This window comes from Cydia pomonella, chromosome 13, assembly GCF_033807575.1.
Source record: "Cydia pomonella isolate Wapato2018A chromosome 13, ilCydPomo1, whole genome shotgun sequence".
Taxonomy (NCBI): Eukaryota; Metazoa; Arthropoda; class Insecta; order Lepidoptera; family Tortricidae; genus Cydia; species Cydia pomonella.
Window position 1 is genome coordinate 17,366,219 of NC_084715.1, and position 27,413 is coordinate 17,393,631.

At 34.6% G+C, this 27,413-nt stretch overlaps 1 protein-coding gene across 37 annotated transcripts; it reads right to left on the bottom strand.

Annotated features, from left to right (window-relative positions):
- Positions 1-27,363, bottom strand: LOC133524429 (perilipin-4-like). 37 transcript variants are annotated; one of them, XM_061860430.1, is made up of 36 exons: positions 27,117-27,310; positions 17,680-17,691; positions 15,476-15,655; positions 11,582-11,716; positions 11,100-11,165; positions 10,502-10,588; positions 10,069-10,167; positions 9,898-9,996; positions 9,726-9,824; positions 9,544-9,630; positions 9,362-9,460; positions 9,177-9,263; positions 8,965-9,063; positions 8,785-8,871; positions 8,593-8,691; positions 8,093-8,179; positions 7,912-8,010; positions 7,561-7,659; positions 7,390-7,476; positions 7,211-7,309; positions 7,040-7,126; positions 6,861-6,959; positions 6,688-6,774; positions 6,303-6,401; positions 6,129-6,215; positions 5,947-6,045; positions 5,767-5,865; positions 5,578-5,676; positions 5,380-5,466; positions 4,996-5,094; positions 3,820-3,900; positions 3,113-3,178; positions 2,964-3,044; positions 2,019-2,159; positions 1,433-1,626; positions 1-1,146 (listed from the first exon to the last, which is right to left on the bottom strand). In XM_061860430.1, exons 1-36 carry the CDS (start codon positions 27,133-27,135, stop codon positions 1,057-1,059), a joined length of 3,420 nt encoding a protein of 1,139 aa, XP_061716414.1. In that variant the 5' UTR covers positions 27,136-27,310; the 3' UTR covers positions 1-1,056. The 37 variants fall into 37 exon arrangements, with proteins under 37 accessions (XP_061716414.1, XP_061716419.1, XP_061716415.1 ...); XM_061860435.1 differs by lacking the exon at positions 10,502-10,588 and having other exon boundaries at positions 27,117-27,311; XM_061860431.1 differs by lacking the exon at positions 17,680-17,691.
- Between the last annotated feature and the right edge of the window lie 50 nt (positions 27,364-27,413).

Here is a 27,413-nt window from a genome sequence, read left to right on the forward strand (position 1 = left end):
TGGGTGGTAATTTATTTATTACGACACTGATAAGTTGATAATAGACAATAGAGAAATTGTTAACAGTAAAATATACCTCATGCTTATGAAAAAGTATAATATTTTATTGTGCATTAGTATAATAATTTAACTGTAATGTAACTGATGTAACATTAGGCAGCAATAAAATATATCATGTCTGTCAATAAAATTTATAAAAGTATAGCAATGTATAATATAACTAGATAAACTTTTGTAGAATCTGATGTATAAAAGATAGGTACATACCCACTGCTAAGCAGACGGCGATGAGGATATATATTGTGTATATATCATTAAGTAAATGTATTATTTTTGTTACTTTTTTGTTCTATAAGGCTGCTGGACGGTTTCAAGCAAAGCACGGCGCTCAAATTAAATATACATGGTATAACTTTAGTACAGAGCCTCTTAAATTATAGTTATAGACTATTGCTATATGAAAACAAAAAACTGAGATTACATTGTGACTTAGATAATATCAACAAATATCGTAAAAAGATGTCAAATATTTATTTGAAGAATATACATATATAAAACGCAATTTTTAAATGCATTTTGTTCTTACTATAATAATAACATTTATTGAGTAAAACTTAAATTAATTTTATCTTAGGTAACTTAAAACTAGTTGTACCAGCAGTTGAAAAATATAAAACAATAAACAAATCGAGAACGAAAATTGTGTTACAGGAAGATTGCGGTTTTTTAACTTTTTTTAACAGCTACCAAAAAACCAATAAATATCAAGATCCATAAGATGCAAGGCAAAATTAACACAATATTAAAATGTTTTTTTTTTCTTCTGCATCCTACATAATGGCAACATAAAAGAGAAAGAACGCATCGCGTAATCTATTTTAAGTAAATATATAAATACATGCAGAGTTGCATGAAAGAATCACCCTTCGAACGAGGCTTGTGATAAGAAAAAAGTCTATGGAGGGTGATGCTGACACGTCTATGGACTGTGGTTTGTCGATTCCAGTAGAACGGAGCTTGAATGCAGGTACACGTGGCGGGAGCCCGCTGGTTGCTTTATTTGGGGAACGCGGCGAGCCCCTTGCTCAGCAGGCCGGCGGCGCCCTCGGAGCCGTCGTGCATTGCCGTCGATAGGTTCGATGCGAGCTGGGAACAATGTGTTTATATAAGTTGTGATAGGTGGATCCCCAAGGCTGCCCTAATTTTTATTTTCAATCTGATTGAAAATAAAAAATTAGGGCAGCAAGTGGTTTTTTTTTTGCAATAGGTCTTTGGGGTCATCCAGAAGATGTGCCCCATATTTTTTTACATAATCAAATAACATAATCGTTTGGAAACACTGGGAAACAAATGACTACAAATTCCCTTTGCTCTGCGGATACCTTCATATTTATTCTTATTTTCTAGTGCTGTAATATCTCTTTAAACTTACCGCGTCGCGCTTCTCGCTGAGGTATTTGTCGGCGTCCTTAATTTTGGCGTCGACGACGTGTCCGGCGTTCTTGATGCCCTCATCGGCGGCGGCTTCCACGCGCTTCAGCGTGTTGTCAACGGTGCTGTTCACGGCGTTGCTAGCGTCCGCTGCGGCTTTCTCAGCTGCTTTTTTGGATTCTTCCATCGCTGCGTCTGGAAATGTGGGGATGAGTGCTTGGATCACGGTTATATTCATCAAAATTTCAATACAAAAACGAGTTTGACAGTTCTGCATGGAATTACAGTTATTTGTGTTATAATTGCCATATTTTATGTTAACAAGTAGATAAGCATAGGTATGTACTTTAAATGAATGTTAATATCTTTATCTTGCTTTAATGTGTAAATATTATTGAGGAGGAGAGTTTACATATCTGTCAGATAGGCTGCTAATTAAAAAAATTCTTTGTTATGAAGACGAGTAAAAACAAAAAGTTGGAAGTAACCATTAATAATGGAGCATTTCAGATATTCTTTTTATCGGTTGGAATAATGAGTTAATGACTGATAGAATTATAAACCATAGAAATGCAATTGGTACTCACTGGCCGCTCTCTTGGCCTCAGCAGCAGCGGCCTCCGCGGCCTGTCGGGCCTTTTCCTTGGCGTCTTCGGCGGCCTTCGCCGCCTGCGCTTTGGCCTCCTCTGCCGCCTTCTTCGTGCTGTCTACCGTCGAGTGGATTGTGTCTGTGTAAAAATATGATGTGAGAATATATTAACATTTTTGAGAGGATTTAACAGAGGCCCTAATCCTGAAAGGCCCGACCTTCTTTAGAAATGTCTTTTTGGGTTTTAAGTTTACTTACTGGCTGGTATTTGCGTTGTGTAACTGCAACTTGGTAATGAAGAAAGAAATTCACGAATATTTGGGAAATTGAGGCCCTGTGTTGCGGACGTCGTAACGTTTTACATTTTCGGGTCAAGAATAAGCACATGGATGGTGAGAGATTCTCGGTGCTCAAGGATTATTGAGTCATGACCCGAGTTTCCGCTATTACTTACTACTGGGAAGTGGAAACTACTGTTTGGAGTCGCAGTCCATTGAGTCAGCACCAAGTATATGGTTGTGATAACTGCATAAAATAATCTAGATCAATATACAGATTCACTCCATGCTGTCAGAATATGATCAGATATGAAATCGAGATATTTCAATGAGGAAATGAATTGTTTATTCTCTTAAATAACGGTTAGTTTAATGATGGCGCGTCATGTTCAAGCGCATTAATTCTAGATCGTAACTCATAAAAGTCATAAAACACACAGATTTAAATGCCACACAAATGAGAAACAGTAGGTATTAGACAATAATGTGGTCTAACGGGTGATTCGAATTTTGAACCCACACATATATAACATGACATAGCACATCAAAATACATGGAGTTGTTCCTCGAAAAATGTTTCCATATATTTCGATGTTTTTAATTAGCATTTCAATATCTTTTTAGTTTTCAAACAAAAATGCTGACAACGCTGAAAACTCAAGTACCAGTCGTATTTTCTGCGACTTTCTTGCAACTAGCCGCCGCCTCAGTAGCCTTTGTAGAGCTGAATTTGCTTTGAATTCCATCTACAAATGTTACAACATATTTTACAAACTATCGACCAACAATTGTACGGCACAATTCAGATACAAACCGTGGAAGCTGCCAGCGACTCCATTGGTCTGGATCAAAGCAGATGAGATGCCATTTTGGACGCGTTCTGTGATTGCAAAGAAATAGTGATGTGCTCTTATCGATAATTGCGAGAAATAAGAGGATGAATGGTTATCGTTCTCGATTACGTTCTCCATAACTGAAATGTTATTTCTTTTGGGATACGTATAAATATACCTTAATTTTTTTTTTTTTTTACCAGCTAGTATTTACAAATTAAGTATTTATTGTATTAAAGATTTAATGAGTCTACTATATTCGACAACACTTCATTTGTAGGTTCACTTGAAATTATTTTCCTGACTAAGCGGCAACTAGATAATACTTTAAAATAGTGATTTTGGCAAATTAAAACACGAGCGACAGTTTTTAAATATCGTCAGCCAACTTGAAGACTTTAAATTATTTATACGTACACCTAACCTTTTTTATAGAGAACGTTATTGAGAATTGCTTTATTTCGATTCCTACTAGAAAAATCAAAAAGTATGTATCAGTAACTCGTCGGCACATCACTACAAGCAAGAAAAGAAAAAAAGCTATGAAGAAAAATGAGAAATATGCGCCCGCAAGAACTTAGTTGTTCGCCAAAATTAATTTAAAACAACTAATTAAGTTCTTGTTTCGATAGAAGCAGATGCATGAAATATAAAGCAGAGAAATTACGAGTAATAAGAGAATAGTTACCATTAGTATCTTCTACAATGCCCTTTACGTCCTCTGATGAAACCTCAGTATTTTCAGTATTATAAATCGAGCTTGTTAGGTCTACGGAAAGTGCAGGAAAAAAGAAAATTAGTAGAAAAGAAAGGAAGACAAAAAAATCATGCAACTTAAAGTAAAATGATTTAAATGATTTTTGCTAGTTTATTCCAAGTTTAGTAAGAGCTATCATGACGTGAAGGTATTTATGGAAGAATCCATTTTGGACATGAATCATTGAACCGTAACAGAATTCTGAGTTCATCTATCCATTTTCCAGAACTTTTGTTTTGTAAACTTAAAATTATTGTTTCTTTTAAGGTAAGATTAAGTTAATTTCGTAGTAGTCCCAAAATGCTAACGGTTTAAAAAAAAAAAACACTTTTCGATCAAAATTCAAACAATGAAAAATTCAATTAAACGAAATATAAGGAACCAAATGTAACCCCATGTATACAACTCGTTTTGTAATATATTCAGTAATTTGACGCCTTCTGTTGTACCTTGCACTGCAATCTATTTATAGCAATGTAAAGTGCAAAGGTGACCACGATAGAGGGTCACTCGAGAATAAACAATGCGAAACGCCAGACATGGCGACGTGTTCATTTGTTTGGTGAGAATCACGACGCATGCGCCTGCTTGCCTTTAGTGGGTGCTAATGTTCTTGCGAATTCCGATATCTTTGAAAATTAGTGTGTTTTATTAAAAAAAAAAAATCAGTTGATAGACTGATAGTAGGTACCTTACAGTGTAGTTAAGTACCTATATTTGTAACGATACTTTAACAATTAATTTTATCTGATAAGGGATTTAACGAGTGAAAAATCGTCACTCCAATTCAGTATTATAGATTAAATTATCTCAACTTAGTTTTTTTTTATAACTTTAAATTGAATCATAGTGTATAAATCTCACGTAACTGAATAAACCAATGAGCTTGTATTTGTAAAATAACAAGAAATACATATTTTAACTGTCTAGCATACAACTCTTTTCTGCCACTGTACAGTCAGCTAAAACACCATTGTATATTTTTTTTACGACTTTGCAGCTGGCTATAATCTATGGAATGAACGCTGCACGGTGCCGAAGTTATCGGAATTCAACAAAAACACGGTGTATAACTTTGGCGCCGTTTGTATGATAATGCTTGCATACCTTTGGCGCTTCCAACAAGCGACGATCCCTTATCCACCACGTTACCGGCAAAGCTTTTAGTGGTATCTACAGTGCTTTGTACTGTGCTTGCTACGGTATCTACAAAGTAACGTGGAAAATTAACATAATAATAAAATAAGTATGTTTTCCCATTTTTTTAAACTAAGATGTAATGATTGATAAGATAAAGTGTTTAACGAGTTAAGAGTTTTTTGTGAAATAAATACCTACTTACTTATTTTTCTAACTGCTATTTTTTTAAATAAGAAGCTTTTTAATAATATATTGTAAGGTAATGCAAACAAAAAGTATAATTTGTATTAAGATTTAACAAATTAATCTAGATGTTAATCACAAATTACGCAAACAAAAGCCAACTAGTACCTTTAGCACTTCCTACTAAAGACGTTCCCTTTTCAACAGCGGACGCCGCCGCATTCTTGGTTGCGTCTACAGTATTTGCAAGGGTGTCTAAAAATAATATAAAAACGATAAAAAAAAATAAGTAAATAAATGTATACACAAGTAAAAACAAATAAAAAGGGAATGATGGATATTAAATCGTTAACACAAATAAATTACCTTTGGCACTGCCTACAAACGAGGAACCGGTCTCAACAGCAGACGCCGTGACGTTTTTAGTAGCGTCTACTGTACTAGAAAGTGTGCTCGCTACGCTATCTACAAATAATTTTTACAATGAGTATTCCAATCTATTAAATCATAATTTATTCACCAATTATTTCATTGATATAGGATCTAATAGAGTACCTTTGGCAGCGCCTACATACGATGTGCCCTTTTCAACGGCAGATGTTGTTAAATTTTTTGTCGCATCTACAGTGCTATGGACAGTGTTGGCCACCGTATCTATAATATAAATTAATTTAATGTTATGGTAAAAAACCTAACAAAACTGAAGAAAGTATTATATTAAATTTTGCCAGGTACCTTTAGCAGCACCCACGTAAGATGTGCCCTTTTCAACGGCAGATGCTGTTAAATTTTTAGTCGCATCTACGGTACTATGGACAGTGTTGGCAACCGAATCTATAAATAATAAAATGAAAAATATAAAAAATTAATTATGAAAACAAAAAATAGTGGTTTAATGAATGAATAATAAAAAGTACCTTTAGCACTTCCTAAATATGAACTGCCTGTTTCTACAGCGTTCGCTGCCGCAGTTTTAGTAGCATCGACAGAACTGGCTACAGTATCTACAAATATGGTAATTAATGTAATGATATTAGGAAGAAAGAAAAACAAATTTATGTAGTTTTGTGATACAGTTGAATAATTTATACCTTTAGCACTTCCTACTAACGCCGAGCCCTTTTCAACAGCTGACGCCGCTACGTTCTTGGTTACGTCTACAGTACTATGGACGGTGTTTGCTACAGTATCTACAAATTAAATAAATAATAAAAATCTAAAATCAAACTATGAAAATAAAATAAAACATGGACAGAATAACATAATTTAAATATCTCTAGCACTTCCTAAATATGAAGTACCCGTTTTAACCGCAGACGCGGCTGCATTTTTGGAAGCACTGTAGATACATTATTTGTTACGTCTACAGTACTATGGACGGTGTTTGCTACAGTATCTACAAATTAAATAAATAATAAACTAAAATAAAACTAAAAAATAAAATAAAAAATGGGCAAAATAACAAAATTTTAATACCTCTAGCACTTCCTAAATACGAAGTGCCCGTTTCAACCGCAGATGCGGCTGCATTTTTGGAAGCATCTACAGTACTGGCAACGGTATCTACAAATATGGTAATAAATGTAATGATATGACGAAGAAAGAACAAATTCATGTACGAGTGGCATAGTGAGTTGAATAATTTATACCTTTAGCACTTCCTACTAACGCTGAGCCCTTTTCAACAGCTGACGCCGTTACATTCTTTGTTACGTCTACAGTACTATGGACGGTGTTTGCTACAGTATCTACAAATTAAATAAATAATAAACACCAAAATTAAACTAAAAAATAAAATAAAAAAGGCAGAATAACAAAATTTTAATACCTCTAGCACTTCCTAAATACGAAGTGCCCGTTTCAACCGCAGATGCGGCTGCATTTTTGGAAGCATCTACAGTACTGGCAACGGTATCTACAAATATGGTAATAAATGTTATGATATGACGAAGAAAGAACAAATTCATGTAGTATAGTGATGCAGTTTTATAATTTGTACCTTTAGCGCTTCCTACTAATGCAGAGCCCTTTTCAACAGCTGACGCCGCTACATTCTTTGTTACGTCTACAGTACTATGGACGGTGTTTGCTACAGTATCTACAAATTAAATAAATAATAAACTAAAATAAAACTAAAAAATAAAATAAAAAATGGGCAAAATAACAAAATTTTAATACCTCTAGCACTTCCTAAATACGAAGTGCCCGTTTCAACCGCAGATGCGGCTGCATTTTTGGAAGCATCTACAGTACTGGCAACTGTATCTACAAATATGGTAATAATTGTAATGATATGACGAAGAAAGAACAAATTCATGTAGTATAGTGATGTAGTTGTATGATTTGTACCTTTAGCGCTTCCTACTAACGCAGAGCCCTTTTCAACAGCTGACGCCGCTACATTCTTTGTTACGTCTACAGTACTATGGACTGTGTTTGCTACAGTATCTACAAATTAAATAAATAATAAACACCAAAATTAAACTAAAAAATATTATAAAAAATGTGCAGAATAACCAAATTTAAATATTTCTAGCACTTCTAAATACGAAGTGCCCGTTTCAACCGCAGATGCGGCTGCATTTTTGGAAGCATCTACAGTACTGGCAACGGTATCTACAAATATGGTAATAAATGTAATGATATGACGAAGAAAGAACAAATTCTTGTAGTATAGTGATGCAGTTGTATAATTTGTACCTTTAGCACTTCCTACTAACGCAGAGCCCTTTTCAACAGCTGACGCCGCTACATTCTTTGTTACGTCTACAGTACTATGAACTGTGTTTGCTACAGTATCTACAAATTAAATAAATAATAAAAAAACTAAAATTTAACTAAAAAATAATAAAAAAATGGCAGAATAACAACATATAAATACCTCTAGCACTTCCCAAATATGAAGTGCCCGTTTCAACTGCAGACGCGGCTGCATTTTTGGAAGCATCTACAGTACTGGCAACGGTATCTATAAAAATGTTTAAACCCGTCAAAATACTTATTTTAATTTTATATCGAATTTTTGGTATCAGTCGTCCTAAATTTAGAACTTCCAACTAAGGCTGAACCCGTTTCAATAGCGGAAGCCGCGGCATTCTTTGTTACATCTATAGTACTATGAACATGTGTTTGTGACATTATGTGTATAAAAGAAATAGATAAAAAAATCAAATGACAAATTATTTAAAATATTAACACAAACTCAATAGGTACCTTTTGCACTAAATAAGAAGTGCCTGTTTCCATAGCAGATGCAGCTTCAGTTTTGGTTGCATCTACAGTACTTACTAGCAACGGTATCTATAAGTTTATTTATTTATTGTAATCCAGAATTAAGGGAACTAACTAAATTAATTAACTAAAGAGCAACTGAAATTGTACCTTTAGCACTTCCTACTAATGCTGAACCCTTTTCAACAGCACATGCGGCAACATTTTTAGTTGTGTCTGCTGTGCTATGAACAGTATTTGCAACGGTATCTAAAATTAAATAAATATTTTACAGAAGAAGAATAAAAATATTTAAAAAATATAATAGAAAAATATAATTATTTTACAATGACGTTGATATACCTTTAGCACTGACTAAATACGAAGAACCCGTTTCAACCGCCGTAGCAGCCGCTGTTTTAGTTGCATCAACGGTATTGACAACGGTACCTACGAGTTTATTTCAATTTCATCAAATAAATAATAATAATCAAGAAGGATTAAATAATACAAAAGCAAACCCAAAATTAGACAGCATAATACCTTTAGCACTTCCTACAATTGAAGTTCCCTTTTCTACTGCTGACGCGGCTACATTTTTTGTCACATCTACTGTGCTACTGACAGTGTTTGCAATGGTGCCTAAAATATATAAGAAAAAACCGTTTTATTCTATAATCGAAGTTGGAATTACTAATTTATCAAACAAAATTTATTTGCAGCAATTTAAATTAACAATAGGTAGAAATTTTTACCTTTAGCGGCACCGGCATATGATACGCCTGTCTCTACCGCGGCCGCTGCTGTTTTTTTGGTCGTATCTACCGTACTCGCTACTGTATCTATAAATTTTAATTACGTATGTTTAAAACGCAATAGAATAACATTATATGAATATAGTAAATTTATGAATTTATTTGTTCCGGAATTATTTACGTACCTTTGGCACTATCAACATAACCCTTCCCTTTTTCTAACGCATTTTGAGCAACTTGCTTCGTTGTATCTACAGTGCTATACACAGTACTCTGAATAGTATCTACAAGCGAAAGCAAACACATATAAGACATCATAAAAAGCTGACAACACATAATTGAAAGTCCATTTTTAAATATTTTTTACCTTTGGCTGAACCGACGTATGTTTTGCTAGTTTCGATCGTACTTTCTGCAGCTTTTTTAGTATTATCTACAGTATTTGATACTGTATCTACGAAAAAACAAAAGAATAACTAAATTGGCCAAAAAAGTTTTGCGTAGCAATAGAAAAATAATGCTGGCAAAAAAATTAAGAAGCGTTAATACCTCTAGCGCTATCAACATAGGATTTTCCGATATCATAAGCCGAATACGCATAGCTCATTGACGTGTCCAGGGCACTTTGGAGCGTGTGCTGGGCCGTATCTAACATCACACAATAATAAAACACAAAATGTTAAACACACTTGTTAGTACGATTCAATAGAAACAATGGTACCTTTTGCACTGCCGATGTAAGCTTTGCTCTGATCAACAGCACTTTGTGTAATATTTTTAGTACCCTCCACTGTATTTTGCACAGTGTTGGATACTGTATCTATGCAATAAAAGAATACATTAATAAACAGTCAAAATTTGTAAACGAAAATCGTAAGATTTTATTTTATACCTTTTGCGGATGTAGCATAAGTTTTGCCTGTTTCCACAGCCGTTTGGGCTACCTTTTGTGTTGTATCTACAGTGCTTTGGATTGTGCTTGAAACGGTATCTACAAAGCAAAACTTCAAATAAATAAAATATAAATTTGATGTGTGTGATAACGGTGCGTAATGTTTGATAAAACTTTTTCGCATAATGTTGTTTCGCCTAATATATTATTTAATATAAAAAAAATCGATCTTTGTTATCTACCTAATTATTTTACGGTTTTTAAGGTATAAGTAATTTATATTGATCTAAATATGAACATAAAACATCACTTATGCTGGATAAAGTAGGTACATCCAATCCCATGTCACAGTAGGGTGTAACGTACGTTAATATCAATAACGTTTTATCAAACGCTAGGCACCAATTTGATTTGATGGCATTTGACTACGAACCTTTAGCACTAGTGGCGTACGATTTGCCAGTGTCGAGGGCGTTCTGTGCGGCTATTTGTGTGGCATCTACTGTGCTCGATAGGGTCTCTACAAAACGATAGACCGATCAAAATAATAATATTGCAGTCGACTCAACTAGTCGGTTATTGTATGGAATGCGATATACTTAATTCGGTACTAAACAAGAGCAGTGTATGCGACCAAAAAAGTTATATTTTTATTGATAATAAAATTCTTTAAGGTCAGGTTTTTTAATTAAAAAAATGCTAAAATGTATCTAACCAAATAATTGCAACTACGTAAACAGAATCAAATGAATACAATTGCAATGGAAACTAGCGTCATGTGCCAACAATGATCAAAACACCTCCGCATATCCTATTTTGGCCGAAGCCCAGACTGCGGTAAAACCTGGCTGATGACAATAAAGACCTAATGAGTTCGTTTACCTTTCACCCAGCCACCACCTTAGTTTTTTCACGTGCTCACCGCTCGTGAACATTTCACTACAGCAAGAAGTATAGAGATAGTTGTTAGTATTTAAAGAAGAATTCTGTGCTCAAGATACTTAGTTATGTAGATATAAAAATAACTTTACCTTTAGCTGCGTTGACTGCTGCCTCTGCTGATTTTTTGGTATTATCTACGGATGTTGCAATTGTATCTAGGAAGAGTGCAAAAAAAAAAGAAAATAAGAAAAAGCTTTAGGTGCAAAAAATTAAGAAATATTAAGAGAACTTGTACTCATATCTATGAAGTCTTCAGTTAAAGTCTATTCTGCTGTCCAAATCTTGTTATCTGAAAGAACTAACTACTTTGGGCAGATCCTCCTTCAGACTGCATATAATATTCTCCACCCTGTTTAGATAAATCTAGATGTCTAATTGTTGTATCCTTTACTATTTATATTCATTTCCGAGTTCATGTTTATCAGTATATGGGGCATACATGCAAACATACATGGGTACCTAAGTAAGTTCCTTTATAAGCTGACGAGGCAACTTATGTACGTCGGCCTTTAGAATCACGTGGAATATCCGGATTTTGGTCAACAGTCAACACTATAATCAAATTAAGTACCTTTAGCAGTGTCAACGACCTTCTTGCCATCAGCGACGGCTCGGTTGGCGGCGTCCTGCGCCTCTCCAGCCGCCAGGGACACCTTTGACAGCTCCTTGTCCAGGGCATCGATGGCTGAGTTCTTGGCGTTGTTGGCTGCAAGGTTACAATACAATAAGTTAAAAAGGGCTTTTACTATGAGACTTGGTCAATTGGTGTAAGATTTATTTATTTTTGGGACGTTTGTGAACAGTTGTAAACGCCCATTTATAAACAACATAAAAACTTAAGGAAGTTGCTAAAACTCATAACATTGGACAAAAAAGTCGTCTAACTGGTTATTATGTTACCATCTAATATTCCAAGTGCTTGGCTAGACCGCTAGAGTGGTTCCGGTCATAACTATTTATGTACTGGTACTAATAGTACCAATGTAATTATTAATTACAAATATTATTCTGTCAATTTCTGTCAGTATTATTTCACATTTTAATTTAGATTAAGTTTTTTATATCTTCTCCTTTCTTACAATTATAAACTTAAAAAATAATATACCTAAAGATATTAATAAGGTTGCAAATATGGAATTGACGGACATACATCGATACACTCCCTTTATCAGTGTACTACATTTACTGATTACCTAACTAACATAACCTACACTAATTATGCAACAACAATCTAGGCTAAAGGACTTTAACATTAGTCTATTTCAAATACCTATCAGCGATATACAGTAAACACCCCTATAATGAAACAGACTCCAGTAATGGGATGGTATGGACAAATCCTGTAAAACAAGTAGTTACCATCAGCCCAACTGGAGAAGTACCTCCACCTTACAGAAAACCGCAGCCAAATAACACTAGACCCTACTCATAGTGTTGTGTTCCTGCCGGTGAGTAAGAGCTCAACGAGGGGGGGAATGCTAGGGTCGGCAACGCGCATGTGACTCCTCTGGAGTTGCAGGCGTACATAGGCTACGGAGACTGCTTACCATCAGACGGGCCGTATGCTTGTTTGCCACCGACGAAGTATAAAAAAAAAGTTTTTAATCGCTGGCAACATTTTACCATAAACATTTTCATAGATATTTGTTAGTTTGACACATATTAATATTTGATTTAAATTTTTGAAATTTTAATGGAATGCTTGTTTTGTTTGTAATTTATTTTCGTGCTTAATATGCCAGACATGTAAAGAACTGTACAGTTAACTATGGGAACATTGTTTTTATGACATTAGTGAATCAATACAACATTTTAAAATTCATACTTTTTAGATAATTTAGTTTAGTAATTTGACATTGACACACATTGACATTTTTTTTTCCCAATATTTTTCAGTACGGCTTCTTTTATATTTGTAATTTATTTTTGTGATTAATATTTGAATGCTGAAATTCCAGCCGAACATGTAAAGAACTGAATTTGTATACTAACAGCTTATCAACTCATGTTTTATCAAATAAATGATTATCTTATCTTATCTTGAAAATGAATGATGCCATACATTCCATGACTGGAGCAAAAAACCAAAGTCTTAATTGGTTAATAATATTGAAACTAATTGCAGTAGTTTTCATGTAATACATAGAAAACATAAAGGACGAATTGGACTTTTAAAGCGTAAGGGTCTCCCCAAACTAGTCGACGCCGTTTCGGCAAATCGCGTACGGAAAAAGCTTTATGTCAACGCAATAAGAGCGAATAAGTCGTAAATCGGCTCGGCCCACGCGAAACGACGTCTTTCGACGGGAAAACGGCGTTTTGCCGTAAAGCTGTTCGCATTCGTACGACGCTGTTTGCAGCCTACCGCACACGTTCGCATTCATAAATCTCCTTATACCGCCGTACGGTGCCGGAAAGAGTTGAACGGCTCCGATCACGGCCGAGTACCTACGATAAGGACCGGTCAGAGCTGGCGGAAGCCGTTCAGCGTCTTCGACGGCCGAACATAGCTGACGACGGCCGAACAGAGCCGATGACGGTAAAAATGCTGGTAAGCCTTTTTTTCCATGCCCGTCTGCGTAAAATATCCATCATCACAGGTTATTATATAATATGTAACAATTACCAAGGAAAATAATCTTACAGGTCTGTTCAATTTCAAACTCAGGTTGTTACTAACAACCAGTCTCCAAAAATGAGATTTACAATTGCCGATCACCCGCTGTCCTACATCTGTTCGTCGGACTCAACGGCTGTACGTGTGCTGTCTGACGTCTCGACGGCAGGACGGAGCACGGGAGAGCCGACCGTCGCTTTACAACTGTTGCGATAGCAAGTCGCAGGCGATCGGGCGTCTCTACGGCCGCAAGGAGGATGAGACTGCTAAACGCAGGTGTCCAACCGCGGAGACGGTCGATCGGCTAAATGCGAATAGTGTGGTGTAAAACACTCGGCGAAAGCCGACTCCGCGTCGACTGGTTTGGGGAGACCCTAAAGCGGTAGAAATTTTACAGGTGTCGGTGAAATATCAAAAATACTCCAAATTTTCTCTTAAATGTCCCATGATTGGTGCCGTTAACATATTTATTGTTTGTTCGAGACGCGATTAATTGTCATGATTATTAAAAAAATATTAGCACTCGGGTAAAAAAAACGCAAGAAACGAACGCAAACTTCAAGAAAAATCCATTAATTGATCTATAAAGATATTAGCATACGTAGGTAAATGAATTTCGAACCATTGTGAAATTGGAAATATTAATTAACAGAAGATGTAAATGTCAAGAACTGGGACAAATGGCAACCGGAAATGTTTACAACTCATTTGTTGGCGCTAGGTATATGGGCAAGGCGTATGGGCGTCATCATTTATTTTCTGTGCAACACTCATTCTGAATCACCTCACTTATTCTTAGACTTCCACAATAAGATGATCAACATCCATACACCTAGACGCTTTGCCAAATTATGCTCACCGTGGACTAGCTGACTCCAGAGTAATACACTTCCCTTTTATGGAATACTTTTCTTCTGCGCTATACTAATGGCGAGTGAATTCACCATTGTTGCGCGGATCAGTTAAATGTAACGTGAAATTTTGTGTTTATTTGAAAATTTTTGATCTAATTTAGTAATATTTTAGTTTTGGTTTACTTATAGTTTTTATTATTAATTCTAATCATTGTACCTACAAATTATTACATCAGCCTTTTGAAAATATAGTGCAAATTTATAGTTTTTATGACAACGATTTAAGATAAATATGACTAAATACAAGTCTTGGCTCTAAAAAAGCTGAAATTGGTTTAGATATTTACATCTAATGACCCAAATAGTCATGTTTTCAGGCATTGGCTATCTGGTCATCAGAATGAGAACCGGAAATTATAATATTAATCTTAATTGATATCCATTATTTTAATTTCTGTTAAGCTAGTTTATAGTTAGTTCAAAGACGTCTATGAGTTTTATTTATGCCTGCAATAAAACATTTTATTATTTATTTTATTAAAACGTATTTATCAGTCAAAGAATCCTTACAAATAATAAAATTTACCAATTTTCACAATTCATTCATATATTTTCCGCCATTCGCATTGTTTGTGATGATTGAACGTATTACTAGTATTGTTCATTTTGATATATTCACAAATAAATAAACTGATATGTTAATCACAAGAAAGAAATAAAGATATATAATTATTCAACCTTTTACACCTAATCTGCCAGGTGGTGCAATTCTGAGCCTCTTCCATAATTTTTGATCATTGAGGCGTAACAGACTGCTTATACCGAGAAGCGTTGTTACGGGTCTCTTCAAATTATAATTATAATCAACAACTTTATTCCTTACCTGAGCTCGCTGTGTCATTGGCTCCCCGGCCTTCTTGTCCTGGTCTTCCACGACTTGAGCGGCCTCCTGAGCCTTCTCCGGAGCCATCCGTTCAACATCCTTATTCCTTACCTGAGCTCGCTGCGTCATTGGCAGTCGACTGCGCTCCACCAACTAGCTCCCCGGCCTTCTTGACCTGATCTTCCACGACGTGGGCGGCCTCCTGAGCCTTCTCCGAAGCCACCTGTTCAACATCCTTCTTCTTGCGCTCGAACAGCGACGCTGTCTTCTCTCCGATGCTTCTGAAGGCTCCTGGACATGAAATATATCAATTAGATTATTTATAATGATTGGTGATTTATATTCGTTTTCGACCAACTCCCTTTCCAGTACAGTATCTAGCCAAGGAAATGGAAAAACTACCTTCCAAATTGAATAACGCAGCAACCTTGCCTTCGAAATACATATAGGCAGTATAGATGGTAAATTGATTCAACATTTCGCTTTCGTTAGCCATGGTATTTCTAAAAGACCAGCCTGTTTTCAGAGGGCCTACTACGAATACCGAAGTTCGCAAATTTTGGGCATCATTCTCTTTTACTCCAAATAAGGCGTAATTAGAGTGACAGAGATAGTTGGTCCAAATTTACAAACTTCGATTTTTGCGGTTAAAGCCCAGGATTTTGCAATTCTTATAAGTAGAGAGAGATGTGTGTACAGACTAGCATAGAAATGCAAAGTAAATATTATGTAAATGAACAATATAATTTGACGGTTGTTTTATATGCCATAAAACGACGTAAACAACTTTACTGTGCGGCAGACAGCTCTCCGAAATAGGAGGTAAACAATACGGTTCGAAGTCGAAGGATAAAGGGGCAGAGATATAGTTAGGTATTTAACTAATACCCAGAAACACTTATAAACTATAGTTTAATATAGTTTATAGTTAATTTTGATTCCAAGCTATTTTATTAAATACAAAAGAAGAATATTATAAACTTATATGTTTGTTTAGTAATGCCCTATTAATTACAGGTACACTCCATTAGTAAATAACGAGCGCTTCCAGAGTGGAAAAATGTTTCATTAGAGTTTAACGCAAGAATTACTTTCACCAATTTCACCCCCTTGTGAATATGGGTTACGTGTAAATTACAATTTAATGCTGACTATGACCGCTATAAAATCCATTGCATAGCAATTATATTGACACAGGAGATAAATTCTTAAGGTGGATTAAACGAATAATTCTCAAACAAGCCGGTTTGGAGACAGCGCTTATTCAGTCTCAAGTCGCACCCACACACGTCGGCGATTTAAAGCTGACGACACTACATCATAAATAAGCTGTCATTGATTAAAATACCTCTGTTTACTTCGAGAATTTTAGCCAACATTGCATTTGTAATGGATAGAGTAATTATAGAGTTTGTAGAGAATCGTAGCAGCTGCACAGAGGTAGTTTATGACAATCGATACGGCATGTGTTGAGTGTGCACGAAAGCCCTTGACCGCGCTGCAAAGGAGACGTCGAAATCAATATCGCTGGCGCCCGGGCGGGCTTCGTGCATCTTTTTCTTGAAGAGAGTATATGAATACTGTGGGGCTTTCCCATATAATTATTATACAGAATGTAACAAAAATAGTGGGGATCCGTTTTAGGGCATATTCAATATCGTGTTCTGATTTCGAAAAAGTTGAAGAAGAATTTTTTTGGAGGAAAACATTTTTGTCCTTTGATTTGGCAGAGTTGGGCAACCTGTCCCATAGAAAAAAAAAATGTTCGGGTCATGAATTTATTCCTCTACTTTTTCCTGATAACACGATCTCAAGTATGCCCTTAAACGGATCCCCACTATTTCTGTTAAAAGTTGTATCTTTATTAACAATACTAATTTAGATAACTCTAGTTTCATGTAAATAAACATTTCATCATAGGTACAGCGTTTCTTCGAATGATTTATTTTTTTATCATTTTTTTAAACAGTAATCAAAGCATTTTAAAAAGCTCTGCTGAATTAAGTCATCTCTTATTAATTGGAGATAGATATCCACGTTGTTTGTGATAACAGAGAGCATTTTTAAATTTTTGAACTTTTTATTAATATAAACACATTCCGCATATACGAGTACCTACTTGTGCGCGTTAATTGAAATATGACGATTATAAGTTATAAGTGGCTCTGTTAAATATATAAATAGATTTATCCGCTACGTTTATTACCAACAAAGTGATTAAATTTAGATTGATAATAATACGTACCTATATGTTTATATGTATAATTACGGACATATTTTTTTTCTAATAACATATCAAACATATTATGACTCACCAAGGTTTTTGTCTACCAGTAAGCGTGAAAACACACAGTATAATTATTTAAAGTATATTATATAATGATTTAAACTTCAAGGCAACTATAAACTACATTATATACGGTGAATTCATCGTTGGGTGATAAGAATTATATATTTTTTGTAACATCCTGTCTAAATAAGTGTTCAAATTACGTGAATCTACTATGATATTTCTACGAAAAATACGAACAGGTACAAAGTGTTGAATATAATGAAAAAAATTCCCGGGAGTATATGGAATTTACTTTGGCGGATGAAATACGCTTTTTAATGTTTTTTTTTTTTAATAAAAAGGGGCCAGGTGTTAACTGAATTTCTGTAATAGTAAATAAAATAGTATATCTATGCACAATTTCAAAATTCCCCTATTTTCCCCTCATGGAGGAATATTCCCGGGAACGTTTCCGGGAATAATCTCACCAAGGGAATTTTCCTGGGAACGGCACATCACTAGTTATAAGTACATATAAGATTAAAATAGTGAGTAAACTATATTGAACGAGATTTTTGCGGTTTTAGCAAATAAAGTAACTATACACTACATACTAGGTATTGCATCCATAATCTAATCTTACTAATCTCCCAGGGACATGCTTGGCTAGGTGGGGTCAACAACTCATTTCATAAATTTAATTAAGCGCTTCGTTTCGTAATAAAATCGTGTTCAACTGTATTTTTAATTAATTTACAGCCACAATTCTGATAGGGAAATTCAAATATTATTAAAGTATAGCTAATTAGCTACAGGTTAAACTGAGGTTTTTAGGATGCAAAAATGGGTCAAAAATATATTTTTGTATCCGAAAAAAATACTAACGACTTTGGTGAATATTTTAATTTGTAATAATCTACACCGCAGTCATTAATCTTTTTTGACGACGTTACAGGCGTGTTATAGATGCCAAAGAAAAAAAAAAAACATTCCAATGATAACTCCTACCTCCTTTTACTAGTCCCTGTGTACGTGAGTGGTAATTGACTCGACAAGTGTCACGCGCGTGCATTGTTCCCGTTCGTTTGACCGAATGGAAATAGATTTGGGAGTCGGTCAACCGATCCGGGATCATTGCTCGACCGATTTCGCAACGACCACCGATTGATTGATGCCCTGAATAACTCTCCAGAACCACTTGAACATCATACGAACTAACGAACTAAGTGACAGTTGGATATGGTATCTACACGTGATTTCTGGTTGGTTTGAAGATTGAACATTTCAGCATTTCAAAACTATATAGCTACTGTAAACGTATGATAAAAAAATATGTAGTAAAAATAGTAACGTGACGAGTACAATTATTTATATATATAAATGATTAATTCTTTTCTGATCAAATTCAGATTTTTGGAAAATCTAGGTCAATTACTGCGACACGTTTAAAGTAAATAAATAACTTATTTAATTTTAGGAACAAATTAGTATTTAGGCAGACTTTAGATCAGAACATCTGATGTAGGCACCTATAAATTATTGTACTCGTATTAATAATAAAACACTGAACTTTTATATTTATATAGATATGATAGAGACCATCTGGGATCGCTCAAGAATACACTTAAGAGTTTGCAAGCTTATACCAATGGCAATTAGTTTGTCCGTGTAATTTCTCAACAATGCATCATCGCTACGATAACGTCGATAACGTCATGTGCGCATGGACCGATTATAAATATCCGCCAAGATCAACGTTAATCGAATTTTAGCAGAATGGTGGGAAATGTTCATTCGCGAAGAAAATATTGCACCATAAAAACGATTTTCTTGCAATTTACCTAAACTTTTACATCTTAGTAATACATAACTTTTACTCTACCGCAGTGCAAAAGCAATAGGGAGATTCGGTACCTAAACTTTACCTAAAATTAAGTACTGCAATGGAATATAGGTAAATATCAAAATTGGTAGGTGGATTTAAACAGTTATCTGTTATGTGATGTGGTTGTGAATTACCTTAATAGAAAATTTCCTTAGTTTAGTTTGGTAAACGTGGAAATTTCGAAATGAATGAGTTTAGTAGCTATCATAAAATTGCTATTAGGGATAAACTGTTAATCAATTTTATGACATCACAACATGACCTATATTATGTGGAAATGTGATATTATTGAGAACAGCAAGAAATAGACGCACCTTAATAACATATTTATTTCAATATAGCTATACATATACATGTTATTTACTCAATAAGAACCATCTAAATATGTCCGACAGTCAGTCTGGGTCTCGGCCCCGAGTCTAGCTCCAGGTGTATCGACCCGTCTAGGCTAGACCGTTTTATTACTGCGGAACGTTTCATGACCTACACTAGGACATCGAATCAAGACGGCAGTATACTTAATAAAACTGGTTAGATAGTTACTTAGATGTTTTAGTTTGGTTATTGATAAATGGATTTTCAAAATCACTTTTACTTTTCTTGAAAGTAGCTAAAAACATCTAAGAAGCAATTGTATAATTTCAAAAGCCGCATTGAGATATGTAGTAAACAATTTATCACATCGAAAAAGATAGAGTATCTATCTACTATTTTCAGGAACGGGAGATTTTACAAAAAATAATTTGTTATATTTTATATTTAAAAAGAATAATAATATTACGTAAAACCACCGTCTGAAAAATGTTCACGTATTGTAAACATAAATTAACATATATTATATTATGTTTACTTTGGATCTCTAATGTGATTAGATATTACTTGTTTATTGAATATTGTACATGACCAAGGAAACATCCGTAATTGGAAATACTCATTGACGGCTTAATTTTATTTATCAGTAGTACATATCAGAAATCCGGTAGTCGTAACAAGCAGACATTGTACCGGATAAATATAATTTAACTATCTATGAGTTCTGCGTGGTACTGAAACTGAACTGGCATTTTATGTCCACAGATTTTTCATAAAATGAAAATAGTGTTGTGCACTACGTGACGTGATTGAACGTAATTATTTGAATGAATCTGATCGATCGATAAATAATAATAATAATAAATAATTATATTTGTGTAAATAATGTTTTCATCTATAAAATAATAATGTGCGATCCTATTAAATAGATATAATGAGTTGACATGTAAAATAACTATATTTTATCAATAAAGTTTTGATAGATTGATTGATTGAATGAAATGAACGACCAAACAAACGAATGACTAAAATTTCCCAAAAAAAAATAGATAGTTCTTAATATGTGGTTAGACATTGTAATGTAGTACACGTACATGGCTCTAAAAGCTTCAACTCCCACAATGTAGGTGGGAACTCCCACATGTTATTTTGTCTGGATCGATCCATTTAGACAGGTAAAAATACTGAACGAATCAGTTGAATGGACGACTACGGAAACACTACTCCTAATCAGAATGCTCCGAATACTCTATTCCCGACCAGAGCACTCAGCGCACTTATACTTAAGTGTTATCAATGAAATCGGTAATAACATTCCGTCCCCCGCAAGCAGTGCTCAATTGAGATAATATCCGGCCAGCTATTACCATGACATCAGATTCCGACGCCTGTGATGTCATCTCGCACGGACTGAAGAAAAAAATACGGGTTTTGCAAATAATAGCGATTCAGTAAGGAAGACGAGCAATCGCAAATGTTATAAATCTTCATTCAACGTCTGTTTTTAAGGCATGGTTTTTTTCCTGAATTTAATTTATATTGTTAGAAATTTGAATACAGAACCATTGAATGTTATGTTTAAAACAAGGAGATAACATTTGTATGTAGTAGTAATGATTATGCTTATAATGATAGACCCTAAATTGATAACAAAGTTGGACTTTAGGCTTATGTGACAGGTGTTCTGTTCAATTGATTAATAATAGATTGACCGATTGAGTGATACACACGCCTAGCGCATTAAATGGTCTTTTATTTTCTAAACGTCATAGCCAGATTATGGACTCCAGTTTGGGTTACACAAATTTTATACTTTTACACATCTGCATTCTGTGTACTGCCAAAGAGTTAAGTGAACTATAGCCACTAAAACACATAAACCATACACAATTTACGTAAGTAAGTAATAAACATATTATTGTACGAAATAAGGATAAGTAACAGCAGCAAAGGTAGTGGAAAACGGCTTCCTCATATTTAACTGATGAGATCAACATTTTATGCATTTGACTTAAGTTGCTACGAGTGCTACGCATGCGAATTGTAAGTCTTTGTTCTATATACCTAATAAAGCTCTACCTGTTCACAGTGGAACGCTGCCAACAAAGAGTCGCTGATTGACCTCTGTTCTATTTATGCGACCTTGAAAACAATGGAACCCATTGTCTACCACCTATGCATTCTATCTTTGAGCAATTACGATTTTAATCTCGTTATAAAGCCATTTAGTTCTTAACTCTTGTGATGATTATGATTACTGATGGCGATGATGCATTAATATTTAATATCATTCAACGCAGTGAATTCATGACTATTTTTGGTTATGATGATTTGTGATGTCAATTTAATTGATTTGATAACCATTATATTTAATCATTCACTATACACTTCAATAAAGGTGATCCTATATGTTCTTATAATTGAAATCAATTCAAGAAAATAAGAAGTTAGGCAAGTCAGAAGTATTAATTGTCACGATTACGAATTTTATACTTTGGTAGTTATAATTAATCTTCTTAAGGTAAATTGGGTACATTATTTACTACTTATGTGTTACTGTAAATACATATTAAAATCTGAAAGCCATTCATAAGCTTTAGAAGCGGTTACTATTAAAATCTACTAGTTTCTAGTAGAAATATCCATAAATTCTAAAATAGGTACTGCGTGTTATTTTGTCCATACCGTTCGCCTAATGAGTTTCTTATTCAAGTACCTCTGTACTCAAGAAATGCTCGTGAAATGAAATATCCCATATGTTAATAAACATGTGCGCCCTTCACAGGTCTTAAAATACCGCGGCTGGCATTCCAGAATTTATTTTCGTTTCAAAGTGGCCAGTTTCAACATGGTAAGGAATATACTACATCTTGTATAATAATTAATAATTTGTGATAGGTAAGTAAGATAATTTTGGATAGGTAATCCTTTTCCAGTTCATTTAGTTTTAATGTGCAGGAGTGGGACGGACGATTCGTATCGTGTTGTCTAAGTCGAGTCCGACCGGCCGCGGCCGACCTTGATGATGTCATCGCGCCTGCAGCGAGTTTTGGTTTTATTATAGCTTGATTATGATGGCCTTTTCTTGATAAAACAAGGCTTATCGTTTGTTTACGTTGTAAAAACGCTTAAATTTCTTTCAGCGAAGGTGAAAAACCTATTGGTGATTTGAATTTCCTTCTAATTCTTAGTCATATTTCCCTTTAGTCATATTTTCTTGTCTCTACCCTAACCTAATCGATAATTACGAGACGTAGTAGGTCCGAGGTCGAAGCAACTCATGCGACAAGGCAACTGTTATAGCAAGCTCGGTAAACACCAATAACTTCGGGCATAGGTAATACAAACAATGGCCAAACCCTAGTTTACCAATAGCAAAACGGAAGAAAATGTTAACTAATAATCTGATAAATGTTTAACTTATTTGAGAGTCAAAGTATTGTACGCCAAATTCTGGCTGATTGTGATGTAACAAAATACTAACCCTACCACCATTTATAACCACTCACATTCAAACAATAAATACTTAATTTGTATTTTTATTTGTATAAATAGCCTTGGCCATTTGACAGCGGAGTTTTTTCGGTGCACGTGTACTGACATTTGTAAAGTAAGTTCGCTTGGTGCGCAACACAACATATAGTGGGTTCTGATTACTATCGTATGGTGTTTGCTTACGTTATCGCCCTCAGATAATAATATTTATTTGAACCTTTGGCAAGCGAACAAATTTAGACTAGCATTATAATAAAAATTATTCATACTTTAAACTCATTAATCTCAAACGGTACATGTGTAAATCTTAATCATCAATATTAGAGCTTGAACTTTGGGTCGATAAATGGGAAAGGTAGTGTGCTTAACTACCTAGGTATTCTAAGTTTGGCTAATATTGCTCATTATGTTCGTATGACTTCACGCCAAAATATATTTGTCCACAGCAGGTGATCATTCCATAATAAATAAGCTCCTCGTTTGTCTACTAAATGATGAAATAATTGAATCGAAATATTCTTGGCTCGCTTAACGCGTGTCTGGACGTATACTTATTTACGCCTTTGTGTGTTAAAATTAATGACCAACACGGAATTGTATTGCGTAGTATTGTACATGGCTTAGCTAGATGGTAGTGTACGTGACTAAAACTGGAATCTATTACGATTTTAGTAAAGACAACATTTACTAATGCTTTGTGTAAATTTATCAAATGTCTGGGTGTTTATGAGAATGCTTGGAATTTAAAATACCTACTAACTACCTGTTTTTTCTTTACTGTTAATAAGCCTATATAGTTTTTTTTATCGATTCAAGAAGGCCAGTTTGTACTCTTGTATGCTGATCGATTTTATATCTCTCTTTGTAACCAATATACGAAATAAACAAACAACCTGTACACCACAATTTCTTTTAGTTTCGTCTGTCAAATTGTTATAATCCACCTTACATAAATAAAGTCTTTATTTTTATTTCATTATATTAAGGTATAAAATCAAATGTACCAAATCATCCGTCAATCCCAAACTAGAAGCAATTATGTTGTAACTACCATGTTTTATGTTTTAATAGACTATAATGAGGTGAATGATTCATCGGCATCGGCACCGCGCAACCACGGAATGTGACGGAATGCAAAGGTCGTGTCATTATCGTGACACCTAGGAGCGATCGGTCACGAGTGAACGATTCATTCACTTGACGTGATCACATCACTTGTTGCCCTAGTAAGGAAACTTGAAAATACTTTGTAGTAATTACTTTTTAGCGGATACCATGACTTTCTAAATAAGGAGGCGATACACCAATAAGTAATTTTATTGGCCCCGGAAAGCACGATATTATACCTATTAGAATTACCGATCGCTGTGTAATAAAAAGAGATCATATAATATGGCATGTTGTAATAAAATAAACTTTGCCCATGTTTGTAGTTCCTGTTTTAACAGGAACTTATTTTAATTTATAAATAACTTTGTATCGATTAAGCCGTTTAGTAGAAAGTGAGTAGAAATAGGCAAAGTTAACCGCATCGTAAAACGGCCCGTCGTAATGTTTCTCTTATGAAAAAACTATAAGCCACAGGAAAAAAGTCAAACGTTAAAAATATTGTTACAAAATGTAGATTCATATATAATTTTTTCATATTTTTAGTTAAGCCGCTAAGAAGAAATAAACTCTAGAAAGTAAGAGTTTGGGGCCAAAACGGCGTCTAGCGCCTTAATAGCATCTAGTTGAGCAGGGGGCCTAGTCAAGATAACAATCGTACATCGACAAACGCTAATCGAAAAGAAAAAATGTAAAGTATTGCGATGACAGATGCTACGAAAAGTCACGGGCCTATTTCCATACACTATTTAAGTTTCGATTGGCGTTTTATACCAACGATTGTCACCTTGGCTAGTTTGAATAAAACTGTGATTTTTACGTTATTTCTACTCAGAATCGTGAGCTCTTTCGATCTTAATAAAAAAATTGACCAAAGATTTTTTCTGTTGTGTTGTGTTTCATATAATAATTATACTTTGTATAGGTAACTATAATAATATGGTAACAAACGAAATGACAATAAATCTATAGAATATTTTTTGGAACTTTTTTTCTGTTGGGATGGAAAGTACCAACTCATTTTTTTTTATCATAGGACATGATTACACAAATTGACCAAGTCCCATGGTAAGCTCAATAAGGCTTGTGTTGCAGGTACTTAAACAACGATATAATATATACATATGTATAAATACATAGAAAACATCCATGACTCAGGAACACGAATAAATGCATTTACCAGGATTTGAATTTTGAACCCATCGGCTTCATAGGCAGGGTCACTACCCTCTAGGCCAGACAGGTCGTCAACTCATGACTCTGAGTAGAAATAAAAAAATATTTTTTTTACATTCAGAAGTACCTGGAACGTAGGTTTTTTAAGGATATGTTCTCTTATAAAACTAAACCCGTTTTTTTCCAAAATTAGGTATTAGGAAAGGTGCCCATTTTGTTTTCAGCAGAATAATCTGCGCATTGCAGATGAACATCTTCATTTTGGCACGAATCCTATTCCGGAATCCCTCACAAAAAAATATCTAGTTTGACGGTTCATCGTTTTTAGGGTTCCGTACCCAAAGGGTCAAACGGAACCCTGTTACTGAGACTCCGCTGTCCATTGAGTCCGACTCGCACTTAGCCGGTTTTTTTTTTTAAATAAGTGGTCTTCATGTCAATATTGATACTCCAGCTCGATCTAAATTACAGTATCAACGTAGGTATACATGCTATAAGCCCTTTTAAAATTAGGCACTTGATTTTAAACCTGGGGTTCCCAAACTGTGCGCCGCGGCGCCCTAGTGCACCGTAGACAGAATTAAAAAGTGGCGCCGTGAGGCAATCTTTCTCACTAGATAAGATTATCTACTTCGAATAGCCTAGCTAGGCTAGGGCGCCGAGATTACATTTTAAACTTGCAAGTGTGCTCGGACTGAAAAAGATTGGGAACCCCTGTCTTAAACAATTATAAATAAACGTGTAACTACTGATCTGATGAACACTAAAATATGCGCAGTTTTGACAATAGCTCCGGACCGGTAGCAGTAATAGACATAAAATACCTAAATACAGGGGTTTTAGATACAGATGTGCACAAAAGTGTTTATTTAAACATGTCTATAATTTTCCATGCAGCAAAAAGTAGGTAGGTAGGTAGCAAAAAACATACTTTTAAAATGACTAAAAATATATACTACTTTTTTATCTGCATGACAAAACTAGTCTAAATATTTTAACAACAAAGCGTAGATTTACGTAAGATGTGCTAACTAAACTAATTGAAGCAGAGGTGCTAATGGATACTGTGTTCTGTTACCTTTAATACTTGCGATAAAAATATACTGTCAAAAATATCCTGACAACTTACCAAATCAACAATAGAAAGGTATTCTTTTATTTAGAAAAAATCCTATAGTTGTTGTAGTAATAAATGGCCAGACTAGCATTTAATAACAAAAAATTATTTACCTTTAAAAAATGCAGTCAGGTATTTTTAAGCTTTATAAGTAGGTAGTACCCATTATTAAAAGTTTTAATAATAACAGTATTCATAATGACTTTTGGTTAGACTGGAAAAACTTTGAATTTTGGAAAACAATTTGGACAAAGTTTTATGCATTCGTTAAATATAAGAGCAACGCCTTGATTTATAATTAATTATAAAACTGACTAATGGCCATTTATCAATAATTACGTATTAAATATAAATCGTATTAAATTTGTATAAAAAAATATAGCCTGACCTGCAATGCCGCTGAACATTTTTCAGGATTAATTAAAATCTGCACTGAATGTAAATTTTGCAATTTTATAAATCACAGGTACCGAGAACTTTTTATTTTTAAACCACTTCTAATTTTGCACTGAACTACAATCGTGCGCCTCAGTAGGCGAGGAGTGCTGTTCGAAATACCTCCAAGGTTCAACTAGAGCAACACAGCGAAAAACAATTTCATGCGGCTGATACGTGAACCGCGCAGCAGTCAACACGATTTTATTTTTATCAATGACGTCATGTAAATATGCGTTTCGGTACTGCT